The sequence below is a fragment of the Pristiophorus japonicus genome, chromosome 3 (genome assembly GCF_044704955.1).
Source record: "Pristiophorus japonicus isolate sPriJap1 chromosome 3, sPriJap1.hap1, whole genome shotgun sequence".
Classification (NCBI taxonomy): Eukaryota; Metazoa; Chordata; class Chondrichthyes; family Pristiophoridae; genus Pristiophorus; species Pristiophorus japonicus.
The window spans coordinates 168,013,003-168,033,361 of record NC_091979.1 but is presented as its reverse complement, the minus strand read 5'-3'; the positions used below and the strand labels follow the sequence as shown (position 1 = coordinate 168,033,361).

Sequence of the window (20,359 nt, the reverse complement as noted above, 5' to 3'; positions counted from 1 at the left end):
ATAAACCGCCTCACTTCAGCCACTTCTGATGAAATGGAGGAACAGGAAGGAAGGCAGCATGCCAGGCACTTCTCTGATGAGGCGAGTGAAGCCTTAGTCCACATAATTGAGAGGAGTTGGTCCTCACTCCATCTTGCTGGCGGAGCCAGACCACATCCACTTGTGTTTAAGTGTCTGTGGAGGGAAATAGTACAGGAGATCTCGGCTGCAGATACTCTGGGCAGAACTGGGACACAATGTCGAAAAAAGTTTAACAACCTTACCAATGTCATCAGGGTGAGTGCCATTCACATTTATGTGTGCCTCCTTTCCTTCTAAAACAAATCTCACACACTATGTGAAATCTTTCATTCATATGGTTCCTCTCAAAAGTCTTGCTGACTGTGGAGTGGGTTTCACAATGCATAAGAAAGATGAAGGTTTACTTCTGTCGTGAATGTAGCACACAAATCACTGACTCCACACGGTCTGGTGTTGATCTAACTGCTGTGACCTTAGTCCTTTATTGAACAGCTCCAGAGTGCTCCACAGGTGTGGTGGGCAACCTTTTATACTACCTCGTGCAGGTACTTTCAGGTCTCCCACCACAGCGCTCTCTGTGGTGCACCATTGTACTTATCATACATTTAATGTACCAGAGCGATACACAACAACTTCTTCACCCATTGCTTCCCAATGATCGATGCACAAAAACTTACTAATTTACATCCTTCCTCGCAATACACTTCCACTGTTGCTATAGCTGTCAGAAAGGTCATCTCCAGCCCCTATGTTACATCCTTCTAACCTCCCAACAATCGCTCACAAAGCTCATGCAACATCCAAACAGATTGAACGGAAGCCACTGGAACACTCACACAGTCTCACCTATTGTACTATGGTAGGCATATGTGCCATAACAGGAGAAAAACCCTTTCTGAACCCTTCCTATTTTACTCTTTGTAGTTGAAGCACTCCCACAACAGGAGGGAGCTGCTGTGCACAGGCAGAGGGGCTGCCTCACATACTACAACTTCCTGATGTTGAGGAACGGGTGTCGGCCCTCATTGGAGTAGCAGCTCAGGCAGTTGCTGGGGACGATGCTGACCCCCTTCAGGTAGTGAGAGTATGTAAATGGATAGGACGCCTGAAGAGACTGCATTGTGACGTATAATGAAGTGGCGGCGGGCCTTCAAATGAATATGCGCAATGAACCTTCCTCATGTCACCCTGCCCCCTCCCCATGCTGCTAACCACACATATGTGTCTTTGTGCTTGCAGAAGATCAGCCACAATCGCGCGAGCCTTCCCAGGATGCATCAACTTCAGGCGATGGTGGTGGTGATGAGGCTGTAGACACAACGAACATGACTGAATCGTGGAGCCCACCAATTGCCCCTTCTCAACATTCTTCATCTGCAATGATGAGATTTTTCAGGGGTTTGAGCCTTCAGAAGCTCCTGGCCCCAGTCGCCCACTGCAACGCAGTGTGAGAGGGCAATTTCACAGGCCAGCTCCCCTGACGGTGAGGCAGCAAAGTCAGTCTGCTCAATGTAGGATTTGGCCGGTGCCAACATCAGTGTGTGTATGGGCCGGAAGGATTTTTGGACTTTTAAAATGGATCTGTACCCTTTTAAAATGGAGACGCACATGGGCTGAATTTCAAAATGGAGTTTGGGCTTTAAAAAGGACTGATTTTTGGTTTCTGTGAAATATAGCAGGAGCTGTCTGTCTTTTGGGTTGCCATGGGGCCAGTCTCAACTCTGAAATCATGAAAGGCAGATGCCTTTTCATTTCGAACATTGTGAGATTTGTGGAGAAACATCTTTTGTCCATGGGGCTGGTATGTCTGGATGGACAATGAGGTTTGCAGGCCAAATGTAACACCTCTGGACTCTTTCAATGAAGGAGCAGTCAAGAACTCAACAAACAGTTAGCACTACGAGAACTGCTCATTTACAGAAATGGCCGACCATTGTGTTCATCAAGTTGACCAATCCAGGACAGAGACATCACCAGGAAGACCAACTAGCATCTCTGCGACCATGCTAACCAGGAATCGCCCAGCCAGTTTTGTCTATTATACGGGGTATAAAGATGCTGAACTTTGGGGTACTCAGTGGCTTACTTTTCCTCTACCATCTGGAACGGGGTTCCCCGCGTGGCTACGTGTCCGTCAATTCTCCAGGAATGCCAAAAGCGAGTGTCTCGCTGCATCGCCTGAACGTAACTCTCGAGGCCTCATCGCATGCCTCTGTTAGGCACGGTTTTGTCTTTAGAGTTGAACGGACCCAGGGCTGCGTGAATTAATGACAAGGGCTGATAATTATATCCAGCATACACCTCTGGAAATCCCCAAGACCTCCACCTTGTTCAGCTGCTGAGGTACTGCAAGTGTCCATGATGCAGGCTAACACATGTGTGTGTGTGAGGAGGCTTCCAAGTGTGGGTTCTGACCAAACCGGAGAGGGGTTTAGTTAGAAGAGTTTCCATTATCTACGCTTAGATTCTGGGAAGGGTGTTGGTTCGGCGTAACTGACAGAGTGGGTATTTAGTCTAAGGTTTTAGCTAGTGTCCATAGTCACCTACTCTTTAAGCCGTGTGCAAGGGGAGTAGGGGTTGTCGTTTTGTGAGTGTAATAAAAGGAATCGACCTTAAACCAACCTGAACCATTTTGTTTTGTCTGAGTCAATTGTAATCTATCCATAGTAACTCCTTGTGTCCGAACTTGGGGGTTGTGGGGCTTGTGGTTCGCGGTATAATTCAGAAGACCAACCGGGTAGCATCCGCTCATGGCCGGGTTACACAGTAATCCTGCTGGGGAGACTGCACGTCGGGCATAGGAGAAGACCGATCTGACCTTGGTCTCTCGCTAATCGACGGGCTAGGTAGGAACTATTGGCAAAAGGTCCTGCCGTCCAAAGGGAAACAACCCGAATCGGGGAGTTTTAAAGCACGGGCCGACTCAAGGGAGAGTCATAGAGACACAGGACACAAAAAACACCCTACAGAAATGGCGACCGCGGAAGAACGCGAGGGCGTGGGTAGTTCAATTGCTCTCAGGTTGAAACAGTTCGGTTAGATTTAGAATTTAGCATCGAGTCCTACGTGTTCACCAAAAGTAACGTGTCCCAGCTGTGGGTGCTGGACATGTTACACTCAGACAGTCCTCAGGATAGGACAGCTGAGTGGACAGGGGGAAAGGAGCATAAGAAGTCCAAAGTAAAGGCAATTTGGCTAATATGCCTACAGAAACAAACACAGCTTCTCAGGGAAAAGGTGAGACTGCTGGAGGATGAAAAAAGGGAACAGGAAAGCAAAATAAGTGATAAGGACGCCGTAGTTGAGTGGCTGACGGAAGATTTAAGTAATGAAAGGCAAGCAGTAACTTCTAGGAATACGATAGAGTACCTGCAATGTCAGGTCACTGAAAATAAAAAGCAGTATCAGACTCAGCGAGAGGAAAGTGCCAGGAATTTAGAGAGAGTTGACAAGGCTGAGGGACAGTTGAAGGATATCAAGGTGGCATACAGGTTAGCTCAAAATTGGGCACAATGAAGAGGCTGATCACGGGCTCTGTAATGAGAAAATTCGTAAGCTGACCCTAGCATTATCTGGGGCCAGGGGTATGGCTTGTCTTATGACACCGGGGGAAGCTGGGGTAGATTGGGATGAGGAGAGAAAGGAGCCCAATGATGGGACCCAGTATAGTGAGGGTTGGCCGGCTCCCGAAGCACCGGGACCACTGGGACCGATCAATAACTGATGAGGATGAAGCTGGGATACAGGCCCCATTAACTCCATGGATGGTCCGCTCGGTGTTAATAGACGCTGGGCGGATTTTAGAAGGGGTCATCCAGACTTGGAGGATGTAGACTTTAAGCAAATCCTCCTCAGTAGCTGCAACAGCAGTTTTAGAAATTTGAAAGCTGCCATTAAGGTGGTGCAGGAAAAGGTGAAATAAGGTGGACAGAAGGACCCTGCGGGATCCAAAAAGGAGTACAAAGCATGGCAGGGAAGCATCGTGTTTACGGCAGTAAGCCGATTGTTTAAGAGACGAGAAAAATAGAAGTGCATTTTCTAGGTGTCTAAGAAGGTGAACCCGACACTTAAGCTTCTAACTTTCATAACGAGAGAAATAAAACATAGAATTTGCTACTATAGATGTTTGAGGAGTCATGAAATGTGTTGTGTGTGAAAGCCTGTCTGTGTAAAAACCTTTGATGGTTTCAGGGAGAATGTTTAAAGTTGTTTTTAAAAAAGCATGCGGATGTTTATCTGTCTTAGTGTGTCTGTAGAGTTTTTCTCAACTGGCACTGGTTAATTTGATATTGATTTGAATTAATTTGGAGTTATTGAGGTTAATTAACCTGTTAAAACCAGACTTTTATTATGGCCATGGTGAAATTCTGGTTGGTTTAAATTGTGTGAAAAACCTAGTTCCGGGACATGAGGCAATCACATATATTTGATATTTTAAAAATATAAATTTCTGAACAATTTCACGAATGTGTGACCAGGAGAGAAAAAGGGAGGAACTGCTATTATGCGTGGAGTACAGAATCATTGTAATGTGTAATGTGGAATATAGAATGTAATGCAACTTTTAAAATGTGGTAAAAAGGAAGGTAACTCTCTGCACAAGACTTCAGAAAGCAACACCTTGTGCAGAGTTGAATAAATTTTTTGAGCATTTTTAACATTTTAAGAAAATTTTAAGTTTCAAATTTGAGTGAATGTTTCCCTCAGTAACAGAAAGGGGATCAGAATTGCTGAATTAACATAGAAACATAGAAAATAGGTGCAGGAGTAGGCCATTCGGCCCTTCGAGCCTGCACCGCCATTCAATAAGATCATAGCTGATCTTTGGGATGGCAGGAAAGCCACAATGGATGTTCTTTTTCTTTTCTTTTAAGCAGGAGTGCAGATTACCGACAGGGGTCCTTCAATATGGAAATGACCTCAAGGTGTTACCAAATTTGAGCTTTGATGGGACATTGTGAATTCCAATAAGGTTAAATTGCAAAGGCTGGACATAAGGTTCAGTGAAATTAAAATTGACTTGGCTAAATTGATATGAGTTGCTGGTCAAGCACTCAGAAAGGGAAATTTATCAGAAATTTAAGGATAGAAAGGGAAGAAGGAAAGTGGCATGTGACTCACAACCCCCAGTCATTGGGGATTGTGGAGAGAATGAACTGGACCCTGAAGGAACGGTTGAGGAAGGAGGTTGGCCAGTTCTCAAAGTCATGGGACGAGGTCCTGCCTCTGATCCACATGGTGGTCCGAGCCAGCCCTTCCAGGAGCACAGGATATTCCCCATACGAGGTAATGACCGGGTGGACCATGCGTACCCCAACCCACGTGTTGGCACCGGTCCTCACCGAGTCTCAGCTCCAGGAGGTCGACTGGGATAAATTCATTCAGAACTTGTACACGACCTTAAAACAGGTCTACGAGCGGGCAGCCCACAACTTGGGGATACAACATCGCCAGAACAAGTTGTCGTTCGAGCCTCAGCACACACATGAGTGGGAGATAGGGGATCAGGTCATGGTCCGTAACTATGCTCGGGTAGGTACGCGGGACCATACGTGATTGTGGACAAAACCGGTCCTATGGTCTATGCCATAAAACTCCCTAGGCGCACGAAGTGGTTCCACATTAATCAGTGCAAGCTGTTTAAGCCCGAGGAGGGAACCACGCGGGCTGTGTGTCACAAGGGTACTATTATTATCATGATTGAGATGAGTCTCCCTCCCTGGATGTGGGATGAGGATGACCCACTACCGGACGATCCAGTAGCAGGGGTAGTAAGAAGGGGCAGTCGAGTCCGACGGCCAAGGGCGCTGTGGACGCCACATTACTCACCCCAGTCAGCCACAAGAGGCCCCGGATGTAGGTCGTGGGGCTCTCTAGGGCTGGGGCCAGCAGGCCCAGCTTTGTATATTTTCCGTTCTTTAAGGTTGCATTTGCGGGTGTTTTGTTTGTTGTATGTTTTGTTTTGTTAGCCTTCGGATCTGTAGAGGAGAAACAACATCTCACAGGGCAGAATTGTTTGGTTGGTTGTTGTGCAGGTTTTTTAAGGGAAGGAAGAAAGATGAATGTGTTAAATATTTAGAAAGTTCTATGAATTGAGTTATGGTGGCATGGATCGGGATGGTTTATACGATGTACATTGCGGGAGTTTGGGGAGGTATAAGAGAGGGCTGGTGAATGATGCGGCAATGGCCTTCAGCACTGGCACATCCTTTATTAACAGTATGGACGATGCTCATTTGCAAATGCAGGTAAATACCTTAAGGGGCCGACTGCGAAAGATACTGGGAGAGGGTAACGCCATAGAGGGGTCGGAGTTGCAGGAAGACCAGGCCATGACCATTCACCTGAAGGAGGTCATAGCAGAGCTGGAGGCCCACGCTCAGACTATCGACAGTCTGATTGGTGAAGATCGAAATGCCTCAGCTCAGGCGGCACGAAATGATGTGAGTGTGTTGCACGGTGCTTGGTTGGTGAAATGAAGGATGCAGTAATTTGGAGGACCTTCAGCAAGGTCATGTTCCTTCATGGGTCAGCAACAGGCACCTCACCGCGCTCAGCCGGTACAAGGGGTCGATGAGCCCGTGCTAACTCAGACTGGCCTCAGAGGCGTAACCGGTCCCGGTTGATTGTGGCCAGTTGAATTTTACTGTGATGGGGATTGTGCTTAGGATGCCAGTGATGAGCGGTTTACCGCAGTCAGCTTCGGTATACCAGGTGCAAAATATTGGGGTGATAAGGGATGGAATACCCGTGCGGCACCATGGGACTCTGCCATTCGTTATTAAATGGGGGTCCACTATAGCAGGCACAGACGTTAACGGATGCCAACACTGGGGAGCACACATTATACTCTGTGGTCAGAGATTAAATTCGTTCAACCAACCGGTGTGTAGGTTTGAATCAAAGGGTGCGGAGGTCATTAATTGTACAATGAAGGTGATGACCCAGTTTTGTGTATTATACGGGGTATAAAGATGCTGAACTTTGGGGATTCAGTGGCTTACTTTTCCTCTACCATCTGGAACGGGGTTCCCCGCATGGCTACGTGTCCGTCAACTCTCCAGAAACGCCCGAAGTGAGTGCCTCGCTGCACCGCCTGAACGTAACTCTCGAGGCCTCATCGCATGCCTCTGTTCGGCACAGTTTTGTCTTTAGAGTCGAACGGACCCGGGACCACGCGAATTAACGACAAGGGCTGGAAATTATATCCAGCATACACCTCTGGAAATCCCCAAGACCGCCAGCATGTTTGGCTGCTGAGGAACTGCAAGTGTCCAAGACGCAGGCTAACACGTGTGTGTGTGTGTGAGGAGGCATCCAAGTGTGGGTTCTGACCAAACCAGGAGTGGGGTTTAGTTAGAAGGGTTCCCATTATCTAGGCTTAGATTCTGGGAAGGGGGTTGGTTCGGCGTAACTGACAGGGTGGGTATTTAGTCTAAGGTTTTAAGCTAGTGTCCACAGTCACCTACTCTTTAAGCCATATGCGAAGGGAGTAGGGGTTGTCGTTTTGTGAGTGTAATGAAAGGAATCGACCTTTGACCAACCTGAACCATTTTGTTTTGTCTGAGTCAATTATAATCTATCCATAGTAACTCCTTGCGTCCGAACTTGGGGGTTGTGGCACTTGTGGTTCGTGGTATAATTCGGAAGACCAACACGGGTGGCATCCGCTCACGGCCGGGTTACACAGTAATGCCGCTGGGGACTTTGCGCATCGGGCATAAGAGAAGACCTATCTTACCTTGGTTTCTCTCTGTGTGGGATTACCTGATAATCGACGGGCTAGGCAGGAACTATTGGCAAAAGCTCCTGCCGTCCAAAGGGAAACAACCCGAATCGGGGAGTTTTAAAGCACGGGTCAACTCGAGGAGGAGTCATAGAGACACAGGGCACACAAAACATCCTACATCAATGACAGGCACACATGTAACTGGACTTGGTGGAAATATCCAGGGACAACACAGGAATGGACTGTGAGCTTATGGATGCATTGGGACAGATCCCAGAGAGTATCAACAAGCTTACTGAGACTGTTGGGGAGGCAGTGTCACGGATTGTCATTGCAACTCAGGACTCCAGCGAGGCCATCATAGCCCACACACAGAGGCTGGTGGCCTCGAGTAGTGACAATGGTGTTGCAGAGTGTGTGGCCCATGCCCTTGAGCACGTTGCAGCATCGCACGAATCGCAAGCACAAGCTACACTTCAGCTTGGTGATGTGAAGCGGTCGATGATTGCTGCCATCCTCTCTACATTCCCCACTGTCCAACGCGGAAAGGACGCATCGTGCTCTGGATGCTGAGGCCCATTGGAGAGTCACAGGAAATGGGCAGTGCTGACCTTCCTCAGGATGACAGCATTCTGGCTCCCACCACTGACTCGCCAACCATGCACCATACACGATTGACACCCCAGCCACCAATGACTGCTTCCACTGATGATGAGACGCAGCAGTCCATAGCCGGGCCTTCCAGGCCAAGAGCTGGTCCAGGGCATCCTCAGACACCGTCTGCATTGTCTACCCAACCAACACAGCAACCCTGTCACAATCTTGCTGTAGGCACTGAGGCCTCATTAAGGAGGAGCAGCAGGCATGGGAGGGGGCTGACAGGAAGTGGGGGGAGGGAGAAGTGTGGCTAAGAGACATTAAGGGCTGGCACAAGTTTGAGCTCATGTAGAATTGTTCACATTGTAAATAGTTGTATGTTAAGAAATGGGTTCTTTTGCATTGGCTTGTTGCAGGAAGCAGTTTTGTGTTTAGTTGGTTTTGGTTTAATCATTGTATCATTTTGGGTTGTGGGGGGGGTCATTGTTCATTATTGATGTTAATAAAAATGTTTCTCGGACCTTTACCATCGATGTCTTGTGCCTGATTGCAGAATTCAGTGTAGATGAGCTGTCATGGTGGCACAGAGTCACGAGTCAAAACTGCAACCCCACCTTCCCCATTCAAGCAAACTGGTCAATGATGAGCTGGCGACATAAGGCTTTAGCTGCGGCCGCATCTCCACGTTGCCACCCTTATGGTTGTGGTGGATCCACAATGTATTCCTCGCCAGGCTCATCTTCCCCGTCCTCCTCCTCCTGAGGTGGTCCTGCAATCCCCACTGGCAATGCCTGGCCCCTCATGGTGGCTAAGTTGTATAGCATGCAGCACACCACAATGAATTCAGAGACCTGTTGAGGGGAGTATTGAAGGCTGCCTCCAGAGCGGTCCAGGCATCAGAAGTGCTGCTTAAGCACGCCAATTGTCTGTTCAATGATGCTGCGGGTGGCTGCATGGCTGTCATTGTAGCGCTGCTTGGCTTCTGTGGCGGGGTTCCAGAGTGGGGGTCATGAGCCAGGTGGCCAAGTCGTATCCTTTGTCCCCAATTAGCCAGCCCTGCCCTTGTCTTTGTCACTGAAACATTCATAACGCACAGCTCTCACACAATATGAAAGCATCATGTGCGCTCCCTGGATAGCGGGTATTCACCTTGAGGATACACTGTGTGTTGCCGCAGACCAGCTGTATGTTTAGGGATTGATATCCCTTTCAGATTCTAAAGATCTCTTCATTGTGTAATGGAGCTTGCAAGGCGACATGTGTACAGTCAATGGCTCCTTGAACCTTGGGAAAGCCCACAATTCTTCCAAACCCTAAAATCCTCGCATTCTGGCTGTCCCTGCTCATTGGAAACTTATGAAATCCATTCTGCATGCTGCATAAGCGCCCTGCTGCTGCCTGGAAGGAGCCGGAGGCATAGAAGGCAATCGCCACTGTCACCTTCACCTCGCTGGGCAGCGCAGTCCTGTTCTCACTGGTAAGCTGTAGTTCTGCCTTTAGGAGCTGGCATATCTCTGTCAGCATTTATTTTGGGAAGCGTAGCCTTCTAACGCACTGCACCTCAGAGGGCTGGAGGCATGAGTGATGTTCCCTGTAAACCCATAGGGGGTAAGGTCTCTTCCCCATACGTCTGTGACCTCTTTGAATCCGTGGCCCAACATGGCCAAGAACCCTTATTCCAGCTTGAAACCACCTGCCAATAGCAACCAGTATGATACGCTGGCGATCTAGTATTGCCCCCATTGAAATCTCTCACTGAACTTGTAAGCGAAGTGTCAGGGCAGATAAAAGTGCTGTTTGCAACTCAGAGCCTCAAGTAGCGTTCTGCGTACAACTGTAGCAGTCACTGATAACTGCGATATAAGATCTTCAAGCCTCCATTTAAATAAGCTACCAATAGCGCCTGCTGTACCGTGGGACCGCCTGTTTTTCTCAGCTGTTTCCTGGGCCGGGTGTTAAATGAGGAGTTAAGGCTGAAAGTTCCATCCGGGATGCTGGCGTAGCTTTTCTCGACGGCTGACATCATCATCACGCTAAAAACGGAGGGCGGGGCAGTAAGTTTTTGCACCGGCGCAAACCAATAGCTGAATCTTCCAGCCGGGCGCTAAATCCTGGACGCTTGGCATAACGCCCAGAAACAGCATTTAACACCCCGCTGGGGCGCTAACCGAAGTGCAAATGAACTAAAAACGTTCAATAAATGCATAGCATAATGTCAGACTGAGGGGTTGGTGCTGGTGAACTACGTTATTTTCCTAATTTTCCATCTACTGCTTTTTTTTTTAAATGGGATTTTTATGACTCACTTTTGCCTGTGACAACCCTGGAAAGGGCCATGATAAACACGTAGCAATCCAAGAATGTTTCCTGCTGCTTATCATATCCCCTGTAGATTTGGCATTTTTTTTCTTATTGGCGTCTCCTGCCAGGACAACAAATCATACTGTAGGATAGAACCTGAAATCTGTTGTCCTGCAAATAGCAGTTATCTAACATGAGGCAGAGTCTTGGAACAGAATATTGAATATTAGACTGTGAATATTTAGCATTTTGTTTTTGAATCTAAGTTTGTATTGAAAATATTGCTGGTGTTAACATTGATAACTGATACAAAAGCTTTATCTTTATTTTTCTTCCACACCATCATTAACTAATGGACGATGAGATACCTGTCTGTCGCTAACAATGCGGGCTCCGTACCTAAATATCTGCTGTAGTAGATAATGCAATTTACTGAGTTTACTGGTGTCTGTTTAGTGGGATTGGCAAGCATGAGTTATTTTAGGTTTCATATTAATCTTGGCCCAGAGACAAAGAAGTTCTGCATGTGTGTGTAACCATTGTGGTCTAACTGGCTGGTTCCAAAGTTCAGTTACCATATGCCATTCTAGCTTTCATTAACCTCAACCATGATTTCTGTCAAATATCTACTGAATTTCCTCTTTAAAAAACCTTGGCTTTGCAGTTATACTGCTACAGTCCTGCAGCTTGAGGCACAAGACTGTGTACGGTCAGATTAACAATCTAATCCAATCTTCCTTCAGTATGCCTCGAAAACATCACATCAACGTGGAATAAGCTATTTAACTAGACTATAAAACAGTTAATTTACTATGAGGTAAAATATTCAGCTTATTCTTGCTATACAGATGTGTTAATATTAACATTTGACATCTCGTGAGCTAATCACAAGTGGTTTCTCATCTCACTACAGGGTACTAAACTCTCCTCAAAGAGTGCAACATGCACACATATGCAGAATATAAAATCTCATTACATTTTGAGATATCTGATGGTTTGGAACCGTTACAAATGTGTGTGTAGGAGGCTAGATCATATAACGTGAAATTAATGCTTTCAAGGAACACTTTCAAAATATCTGACACATTCCAAAATTTGAATACATGTGGTGATAATGCCAATTTAACCTCTAAAAATATGTACACATTCACCCAGTTATGTACAATTATTTAATAAAAAGTCAGTTGGACAACCAGCTGTTCAAAGTAATCCAACCAATGTGAAAAGCCAACCAACTGGCATTGGACTTTGCATCACGTGAATAGCATGTGGCTGAAAGATATACTTGAAAAAAACCTGGGCCTTCTTTGCTGTGGTACTATTTTAACATTAGTTAACATTAGGTGTCTATTTTCATTCTTTCTGAAATAATTTTTTTTGCAAAAACTCTAAGGAACAATATAAATCACCATTTAGAAAGGTACGGATTAATGAAGGACAGCCAGCATGGATTTGTGAGGGAAGGTCGTGTCTGACTAACTTGATTTAATTTTTTGAGGAAATAATGTAAAGGGTCGATGAGGGTAGTGCATTTGATTTAGTCTACATGAATTTTTGCAAGGCTTTTGATAAGGTCCCACATGGCAGACTGGTCAGAAAAGTAAAACCCCAAGGGATACAAGAAAGTGTGGCAAGTTGGATCCAAAATTGGCTAGTGGCAGGAAGCAAAAGGTAATGGTCAATGGGTGTTTTTGTGACTGGAAGGCTTTTTCCAATGAGGTTCCGCAAGGCTCAGTAAAAGGTCCCTTGCTTTTCATGGTATATATTAACGATTTAGACTTCAATGTAGAAAGCATGATTAAGAAGTTTGCAGATGATACAAAAATTGGCCGTGTGATTGACAGTGAGGAAGAAAGCTGTCGACTGCAGGAAGATATCAATGGACTGGTCAGGTGGGCAGAACAGTGGCAAATGGAATTCAATCCGGAGAATTGTGAGGTAATGCATTTGAGGAGGGTTAACAAGGCAAGGGAATACTCAATAAATAGTAGGATACTGAGAAGTGTAGAAGAACAGAGAGACCTTGGAGTGCATGTCCACAGATCCCTGAAGGTATCAGGACAGGTGGTTAAGAAGGCATATGGGATACTTTCCTTTATTAGCCGAGGCCTAGAATATAAGAGCAGGGAGGTTATGCATGAACTGTACAAAAATTTAGTTAGACCACAGCTAGAGTGCTGCATACAGTTCTGGTTACCACATTACAGAGAAGATTTGATTGCACTAGAGAGGGTACAGAGGAGATTTATGAGAATGTTGCCAGGACTGGATAATTTTAGTTATGAGGAAAGATTGGATAGGCTAGGGTTGTTTTCTTTGGAACACAGGAGTCTGAGGGGAGACTTAACTGAGGCGTATAAAATTATGAGGGGCCTAGATAAAATAGATAGGAAGCAACTATTTCCCTTGGCAGAGAGGCTAAAGTAATTGGTAGAAGGATTCGATGGAGTTGAGGAGAACATCTTTAACCCAGAGGGTGGTGGGGGTCTGAAACTCGCTGCCTGGATGGGTGGTAGAGGTAGAAACACTCATTGCATTTAAGAAGCACTTGGATATGCACTGAAGTACCGTAAACTGCAAGGCTATGGACCAAGAGCTGGAAAGTGGGATTAGGCTGGTTAGCTCTTTTTCAACTGGCGCAGACACAATGGAAGATAGATTATGAAAGTAAACTAGCACGGAATGTAAAAACAGATAATAAGAGTTTCTACAGGTACATAAAAAGGAAAGGAGTGGCTAAAGTGAATGTTGGTCCTCTAGAGGAAGAGACTGAGGAATTAATCATGGAGAATAGGGAAATGGCAGAGACGTTGAACAAATATTTTGTATCGGTCTTCAAGGTAGAAGACACTAAAAACATCCCAATAGTGGATAATCAAGGGGCTATAGGGAGTGAGGAACTTAATACAATCACTATCACTAAAGTAGTAATACTTGATAAAATAATGGGACTAAAGGTGGACAAGTCCCCTGGACCTGATGGCTTACATCCTAGGGTCTTAAAAGAAGTGCCTGCAGAGATACTGAATGCATTGGTTGTAATCTACCAACATTCCCTGGATTTGGGAGCGGTCCCAGTGGATTGGAAAACCACAAATGTAATGCCCCTATTTAAAAAAGGAGGCAGACAAAAAGCAGGAAACAATGGACCAGTTAGCCTAACATCTGCCGTTGGGAAAATGCTGGAGTCCATTATTATGAAAGCGGTAGCGGGTCATTTTGAAAAGCATAATTCAATCAAGCAGAGTCAGCATGGTTTTATGAAAGGGAAATCATGTTTGTTAAATTTTATGGAGTTCTTTGAGGATGTAACGAGCAGGGTGGATAAGGGAGAACCAGTGGATGTGGTGTATTTGGATTTCCAGAAGGCATTCGATAAGGTGCCACATAAAAGGTGCACAAGATAAAAGTTCACGGGGTTGGGGGTAATATATTAACATGGATAGAGGATTGGCTAACTAACAGAAAACAGAGAGTCGGGATAAATGGGTCATTTTCCGGTTGACAAACAGTGACTTGTGAGGTGCCGCTGGGATCTTTTTACAATCTATATTAATGACTCTGCCCAGGGAAGCAGTTGAGGCTAGTTCATTGAATGTATTCAAATCACAGATAGATAGATTTTTAACCAATAAGGGAATTAAGGGTTATGGCGAGCGGGCGGGTAAGTGGAGCTGAGTCCACGGCCAGATCAGCCATGATCTTGTTGAGTGGCAGAGCAGGCTCGAGGGGCTAGATTGCCTACTCCTGTTCCTAATTCTTATGTTCTTATGTTCTATGAAGGAACCGAGTGTAATGTAGCCAAGTTTGCTGATGATGCAAAGATGGTTGGGAATGCAAATTGTGAGGAGGACACAAAAAATCTGCAAAGGGATATAGACAGGCTAAGTGAGTGGGCAAAAATTTGGCAGATGGAGTATAATGTGGGAAAATGTGAGGTTATCCACTTTGGCAGAAAGGATATTCCCACTCATAGAGGAAACTAAAACTAGGGGACATAGTCTCAGATTAAGGGGCCGCCCATTTAAAACTGAGATGAGGAGGAATTCTCTCAGAAGGTTGTAAATCTATGGAATTCTCTGCCGTAGAGAGCTGTGGAGCTTGGGTCATTAAATATATTTAAGGCGGAGATAGACAGATTTTGGAGTGATAGGGGAATAAAGGGTTATGGGGAGCGGGCAGGGAAGTGGAGCTGAGTCCATGATCAGATCAGCCATGGTCTTATTGAATGGTGGAGCAGGCTCGAGGGGCCAAATGGCCTACTCCTGCTCCTATTTCTTATGTTCGTATGTTCAATGGGCTGAATGGCCTCCTTCTGTGACGTAACTTTCTATGATTCTATGATTCTATGAAAATTCTTTCCTCCTTGTATACTCAGTGTATTGAAATTGAGACCTATTGCACCATCTCCTAATCCCATCTATTCTTTTCCCGGAACAGAGAACTGTGAAACTTTACCTGCTATTCCCTTCTGAAGTCTTCCCTACCTTCTGCAATTATTTAATCATTACTTTTTGCTTTGGTTTCTCTCCTCTCTTCAATTTTGTTAATGTCTTACAATATGGATCTTGACCTAGGTTTTTCAAGATTATTGTATAACCCAAGAATGCCCAATTGCTACCTGTGACAATATTATGCCTTCCTCATTTGTGCTATATATTAGAAATGCTTTTGCAATGCATTATGTATCAGTGTGTCTTTTTCATTAGTTTGAAACAAATATCTTGCTTATCTGATGCTTTGAAAATTGTTCTTTGTTCCTTTTAACTAATGGTCACACTTTGTTGAAAGATCCTTACCTTCAAGTCATTTAACAGAATCTGATTTCAATATCGATATCAACTGTTGTTGGATGGTTGGTACAGTGTGAAAGGTTTTTAGTACAAAAACAAAATCAGGAGAATATACAATCTGTTGTAGCTCCGATGTGTCTGCACTCTTGGCTCCGATAGCAATAGGCACTATACCAGCTCGCTTTACTGCATCTGCTGCAGGTCCAACATCATCTCTGGATTTCCCGGCAGTGATGAGCACCAGGATCTGTGAAGCTCCAGCATTTCTTCTGCTCCCAGCAGATGTGGTAAAGACATTTCTTGTTACATAAATCAGTGCGGCACCAGTCTTGAGGACTCGTCCTGTTTTACGTCTGAGCTGTGTTGTTGCAACCAAAACCTCATCTTTATTTGCGTAAGTATTGAGCCCAAATTCGGTTTTTGGGTCATGACTGTATTGTACCACAGCAACTTGATCTTTGTCGGGTCCAATATCGAGCTCCTGAATTACTTTAATAAGGAAGTCACGGACTTGAGGAAATGCTTTTCCCATTCCAAGAGTGCCATCGATTAAGAAGACAATATCTCTCTGCCTGGCCGCAGAAGCTAAATACACATGTAAAGAAGAAAAAGTAGAATATCAAAAGTTAAATATCACAACAACAATTTACATTTTTATAGCATCTTTAATATAGTAAAATGTCCCAAAGCATTTCACCATAGCGTAATCAGACAAAAATTGACACCGAGCCAAATACATTAGGATGGATGACTAAAAGAGGTCCTTTTTAAGGAACATCTTAAAGGAGTAGAAAGAGGCAGAGAGATTTAGGGAGGCAATTCCAGAGCTTCGGGCCTCAATGGCTGAAGGCACAGCCGGCAATAGTGGTACAAAGGAAGTGGCGGTTGCACAAGAGGCCAGAGTTGTTGTCGAGGAACGCAGAGCTCTTGAAGTATTATGGAGCTGGAGGAGGTTACAGAGGTAGGGAGGTATGAAGCCATGGAGACATTTAACACCAAATTTAGAGTTTTAACTTGAGGCATTGGTGGAACAGGTGCCAATGTATGTCAGTGAGCACAGGGATGATGGATGAGCATAAGTTTTTGGAGGTTGAAAGTTGGTGCAATGGATACTGAAATTAATAAATTTCCTCCCTCCACCACAATAATTGACTAAATGGGTGTTTTTAAGTTCACTGCCATTACTCACCATTTCACTATCATATTAAATGCACAGAGAAATGTACAGAAGAATGAATCAACCCTTACCACCTAAACCATTAATGTTTAATTGCCATACGCAGGTTAGTTAAGTTAACAATAGTCCACATTTTCTGCGCCAGAGTTAATACATAATTCCATGTAATGAGCTCCGAACAAAATAATATTCCGTAGGTTTTAATGAAACTGCTGAGCATTTTTTTTAATGGTTAGATTGAGTCGAGCATTAGAGTTTTTTTTAGAGTTGGATGGTGAAAATGGGCAATTACATAGCTTTAGTGAAAATAGTTGGCTGCTCAATAAGCCAACTTCAAGTCTTGGGCCAGAACTGTATTATACCACAACAACTTGATCTTTATCGGGTCCGATATCGAGCTCCTGAATGACTTTAGTGAGAAATTCACGGACTAGAGGAAATGATCTCCCCATTCTTAGCAATCAGGAAGACAATGGGCTAGAAATTCACCTTCATGGCACCTGATTTTCCGGCGCTAAGGGTGCAGATTTGTGACAATAATGGCGTTCATGCTGCGTGTGTATACTTCTGGTGCATGCTGCGACAGACACCATCTTGGTGAGGGCGGTAAGGCGGGTTTTAGGAGCATGTGTCAGACATATGTTGAGTGGATAGATCGTGACGCCAATCAGAATGCAATGCCAATTTAAGGCCATGCTACCATTTTCATCCTCAACGCTGGAGCTAACACCCTGTTTTAACCTCACACAGCTGAACATGCATTCAGCAACAGCAATGACCCTCCACTAGTGATATTTAAAGGGATCAGCAACCAATCTAAGGTTAGTTGCTGATTAATTTCTACTGACTCTGTGTAAGTTTCTGGAAGTGTTTGGAGCTTTCTAGAGTTTTTTAAGTTGGTGAGGTGAAAGGGAGTGGTGCTGCAAGTGGACAAGGCTTTGCTTCTGAATTTAAGGTTTGTGGTCGGACAACTTGCTCCCAGTCATGGGTGCTCTAATTATCATCCTCCTTGGCCTGCAATATGACAGAGAGATGGAGCAGAGGCAGCGAAGAAGAGGATAAACTGCTCGCAGAGGAAGGAGCAGGAGGGGGAGAAGGGCTCTCAGCAGGAGGCCTTACCCACCTAGGATCTTCCGAGAGCAATTCTCATACCTCAGCCTGAGCCAGGAGAAGTGTGTGAGGCGACTGCTCTTTTTGAGGGAGGTACTCACAGAACTCTGCCACCTCTTGCAACCAGACCTGCAGCCTATACCAAGGCAAGGACAGTGTGCCAGTGGCTGTGAAGGTGACCATGGCCCTGAGATTCCTTGTGTCAGGATCCTTCCAGGCTGGAGCATGCGACATCGCGCAGTTCACCATCCACTGCTGCATAAGAGAAATGACAGATGCTCTTTATGCCAGATGAGGGGAGTTCATCGTCTTCTATCTGACCAGAGAGAAGCAGGCAGAGTGTGCATGTGCCTTTGCCAGGTTAGCGACCTTCCCCATGGGGCAGTGTGCCATCGATTGCACACACTTTTGGGGGCACGCATTTAAAGGCTGAGATGTACTGCAACTGCAAAGGTTACCACTTGTTGAATGTGCAGTTGGTGTGCAACTATGTTCAGTACATCATGATGGTGAATGCCCAGTGTCCTAGCAGCAGTCATGATGCTTTTATTCTGTGCCAGACGACTGTCCCCTCAGTCTTTGACCCACCAACACAAACCAGAGGGTGACTACTGGGTGACAAGTGCTATATGCTGGCCACCTGGCTCATGACTCCGCTCCGTAATGTAAGAATAAAAGTGTTTAATAATGATAAAATTAATTCTGTATATATATATAAATGTTAAAAGTATAGATTATACGAAAAGACAAGTTTGAAGAGACAAAATGGATACCTTCCCCAAATTCATGTCTCCTGGCTGGGCAGAGTTCAAGTTACAAAGAAAACGTGGCTTTGAAACTCACCAAACTAGAAAAGATGTTAATTGGAAAGCCATTAACCTAATCATGGCCCTTCAGACAGACACATGCATGAGGAGAATCCAATCAGGAATGGCCCTGGAACCAAGACCCAATCCTGAGGCTTTCTGAGAAACTATGGCCTTAAGGGATATAAAAATTCAAGCCAAAGATTGCTTCATCTCTCTCTTCTCCTTAGCATATGACAAAGCAGGAACCTCCCTCCACAGCAGAAGTAAGGACGAACACCATGTGCTTGTGCTTTGCTAGAGGGAAGTAAAGTATACCTTTTTATACCTTTTTTATTGTAACGTCATTGTATCTGTTGTAGGATACTAATAGACTGCTGTTGTGTTCGACAGGCTATTTGCATCTGTGTTTAATAAACTTATTCCAAATTGTTTTAAAAGAATTGGTCTTGCTGTCAATTTAATGCCAGAGATTTAGAAATCTTACAGCAACCCACGCACACGTGCACATAATGAAAGCCAATCTGCCAATTCGGAATCTGATAGAGCAGACCATTGGTGTCCGTAAACAATGCTTTCACTGCCTGGAGCGCTCTGGCAGTACTCACCAGACCATGTGCCAAGATTCGTCATAGTCTGCTGAATGCTCCACAACCTCGCCAACAGGAGGACACAGCCCTTGCCACGAGGCATATAGTGACCAGCTGAGGAGGAAGAAGTGGAAGAGGAGGAAAAGAAAGAGGAAGAGAAGGAAGCAGAAGGGAGGAGGCAATCCAGACAGCCCCTTTCTGCCCGGGCTACCTGTGATCGACTCATGCGGCTGCGGTAACAGTTAACGCAACCCCAATTCTCCATTCAACAATAGCCGCACGCATTACCGTCCCTCTGTTACTGACCATCACAGCGTCCTCTTGGCCACAATGCTGAAATAAAAGCCACCACAGAAGAAACATTCCAATCCAACTTTATACATCAATCCATCCAATATTACATAACAACATCAACTAATGTTGTGCATTCCCTGAGTGACTGTCTTTTGTGTGCCTTTGCCTGACCTAGTGCTCCTATGAAGTGCTACCCCAGTGGCTGCAGCATGGCTGGTGGAAGGCTGATGACTTTCAGTGGGGAAGACTGCAGATGGCTTTACAGGATGACTGAGAGCAGCTCTGGGACCACCTCGGCATGGCCGACAGCAGTCTGGACTGATTGGCTGACAGGCATTAGCAAGGGCACTGGCAGAGTGACAGTGGTGGGAGGACGAATGCTGTAATTCTGAGAGAGAACAGCAGCGTCATTCTCCATGGATCCACTGCCACTCCCCAGGGGCGGCGCCTCAGCATTCCTTGTAATCTGTTGGAGCACAGATTGCTGGACGGCTGTGAAACACTGCGAGCCCCTGTATTTCCATGCTGGTAAATGCAGCCGCGATGGCAGCAGTCTGAGCTTTGTGGAAACAAGCTGAGCCTGCCTGACAGATGTCTGAGTTTTCACTGCAGCACTCAGATGTTAGGTGGCTTCTGCTTGTGCTGCAATGGAAGCTGAGACATCGGTCATCAGATTCTGCATCATGGATGGGTCCACAAGTGTGCTAATGGAGTTTGCCATCACTTCCATATTGGAAATTATGGGCTCCAAGCTCTGCGCACAGCCCTGTGCAAGGTTGGTGCTGGACTCCTCGTGCTCCTTGACATTGCACTCAGACTTTCTGGCAGACCTGCCAATGCACCAAGCATTTCATTGTGCATATCCATCAGCCTTCTTCTGTAGACCACACCATCGAAGTTCTCATCTGAGTCCTCTGCTGCAGAATTCCTGTATGATCTTG

General features: G+C 45.5%; 1 protein-coding gene across 1 annotated transcript in view; it reads right to left on the bottom strand.

The window, feature by feature from the left end:
* The window catches only part of col6a3 (collagen, type VI, alpha 3), a 227,734-nt gene that overhangs the window by 17,908 nt on the left and 189,467 nt on the right, over window positions 1-20,359 (bottom strand). Inside the window, exon 24 of the mRNA XM_070873789.1 lies at window positions 15,448-16,026. Coding sequence (XP_070729890.1) covers window positions 15,455-16,026 — 572 coding nt within the window. The 3' untranslated portion in view covers window positions 15,448-15,454. The remainder of the gene's footprint in view (window positions 1-15,447; window positions 16,027-20,359) is intronic.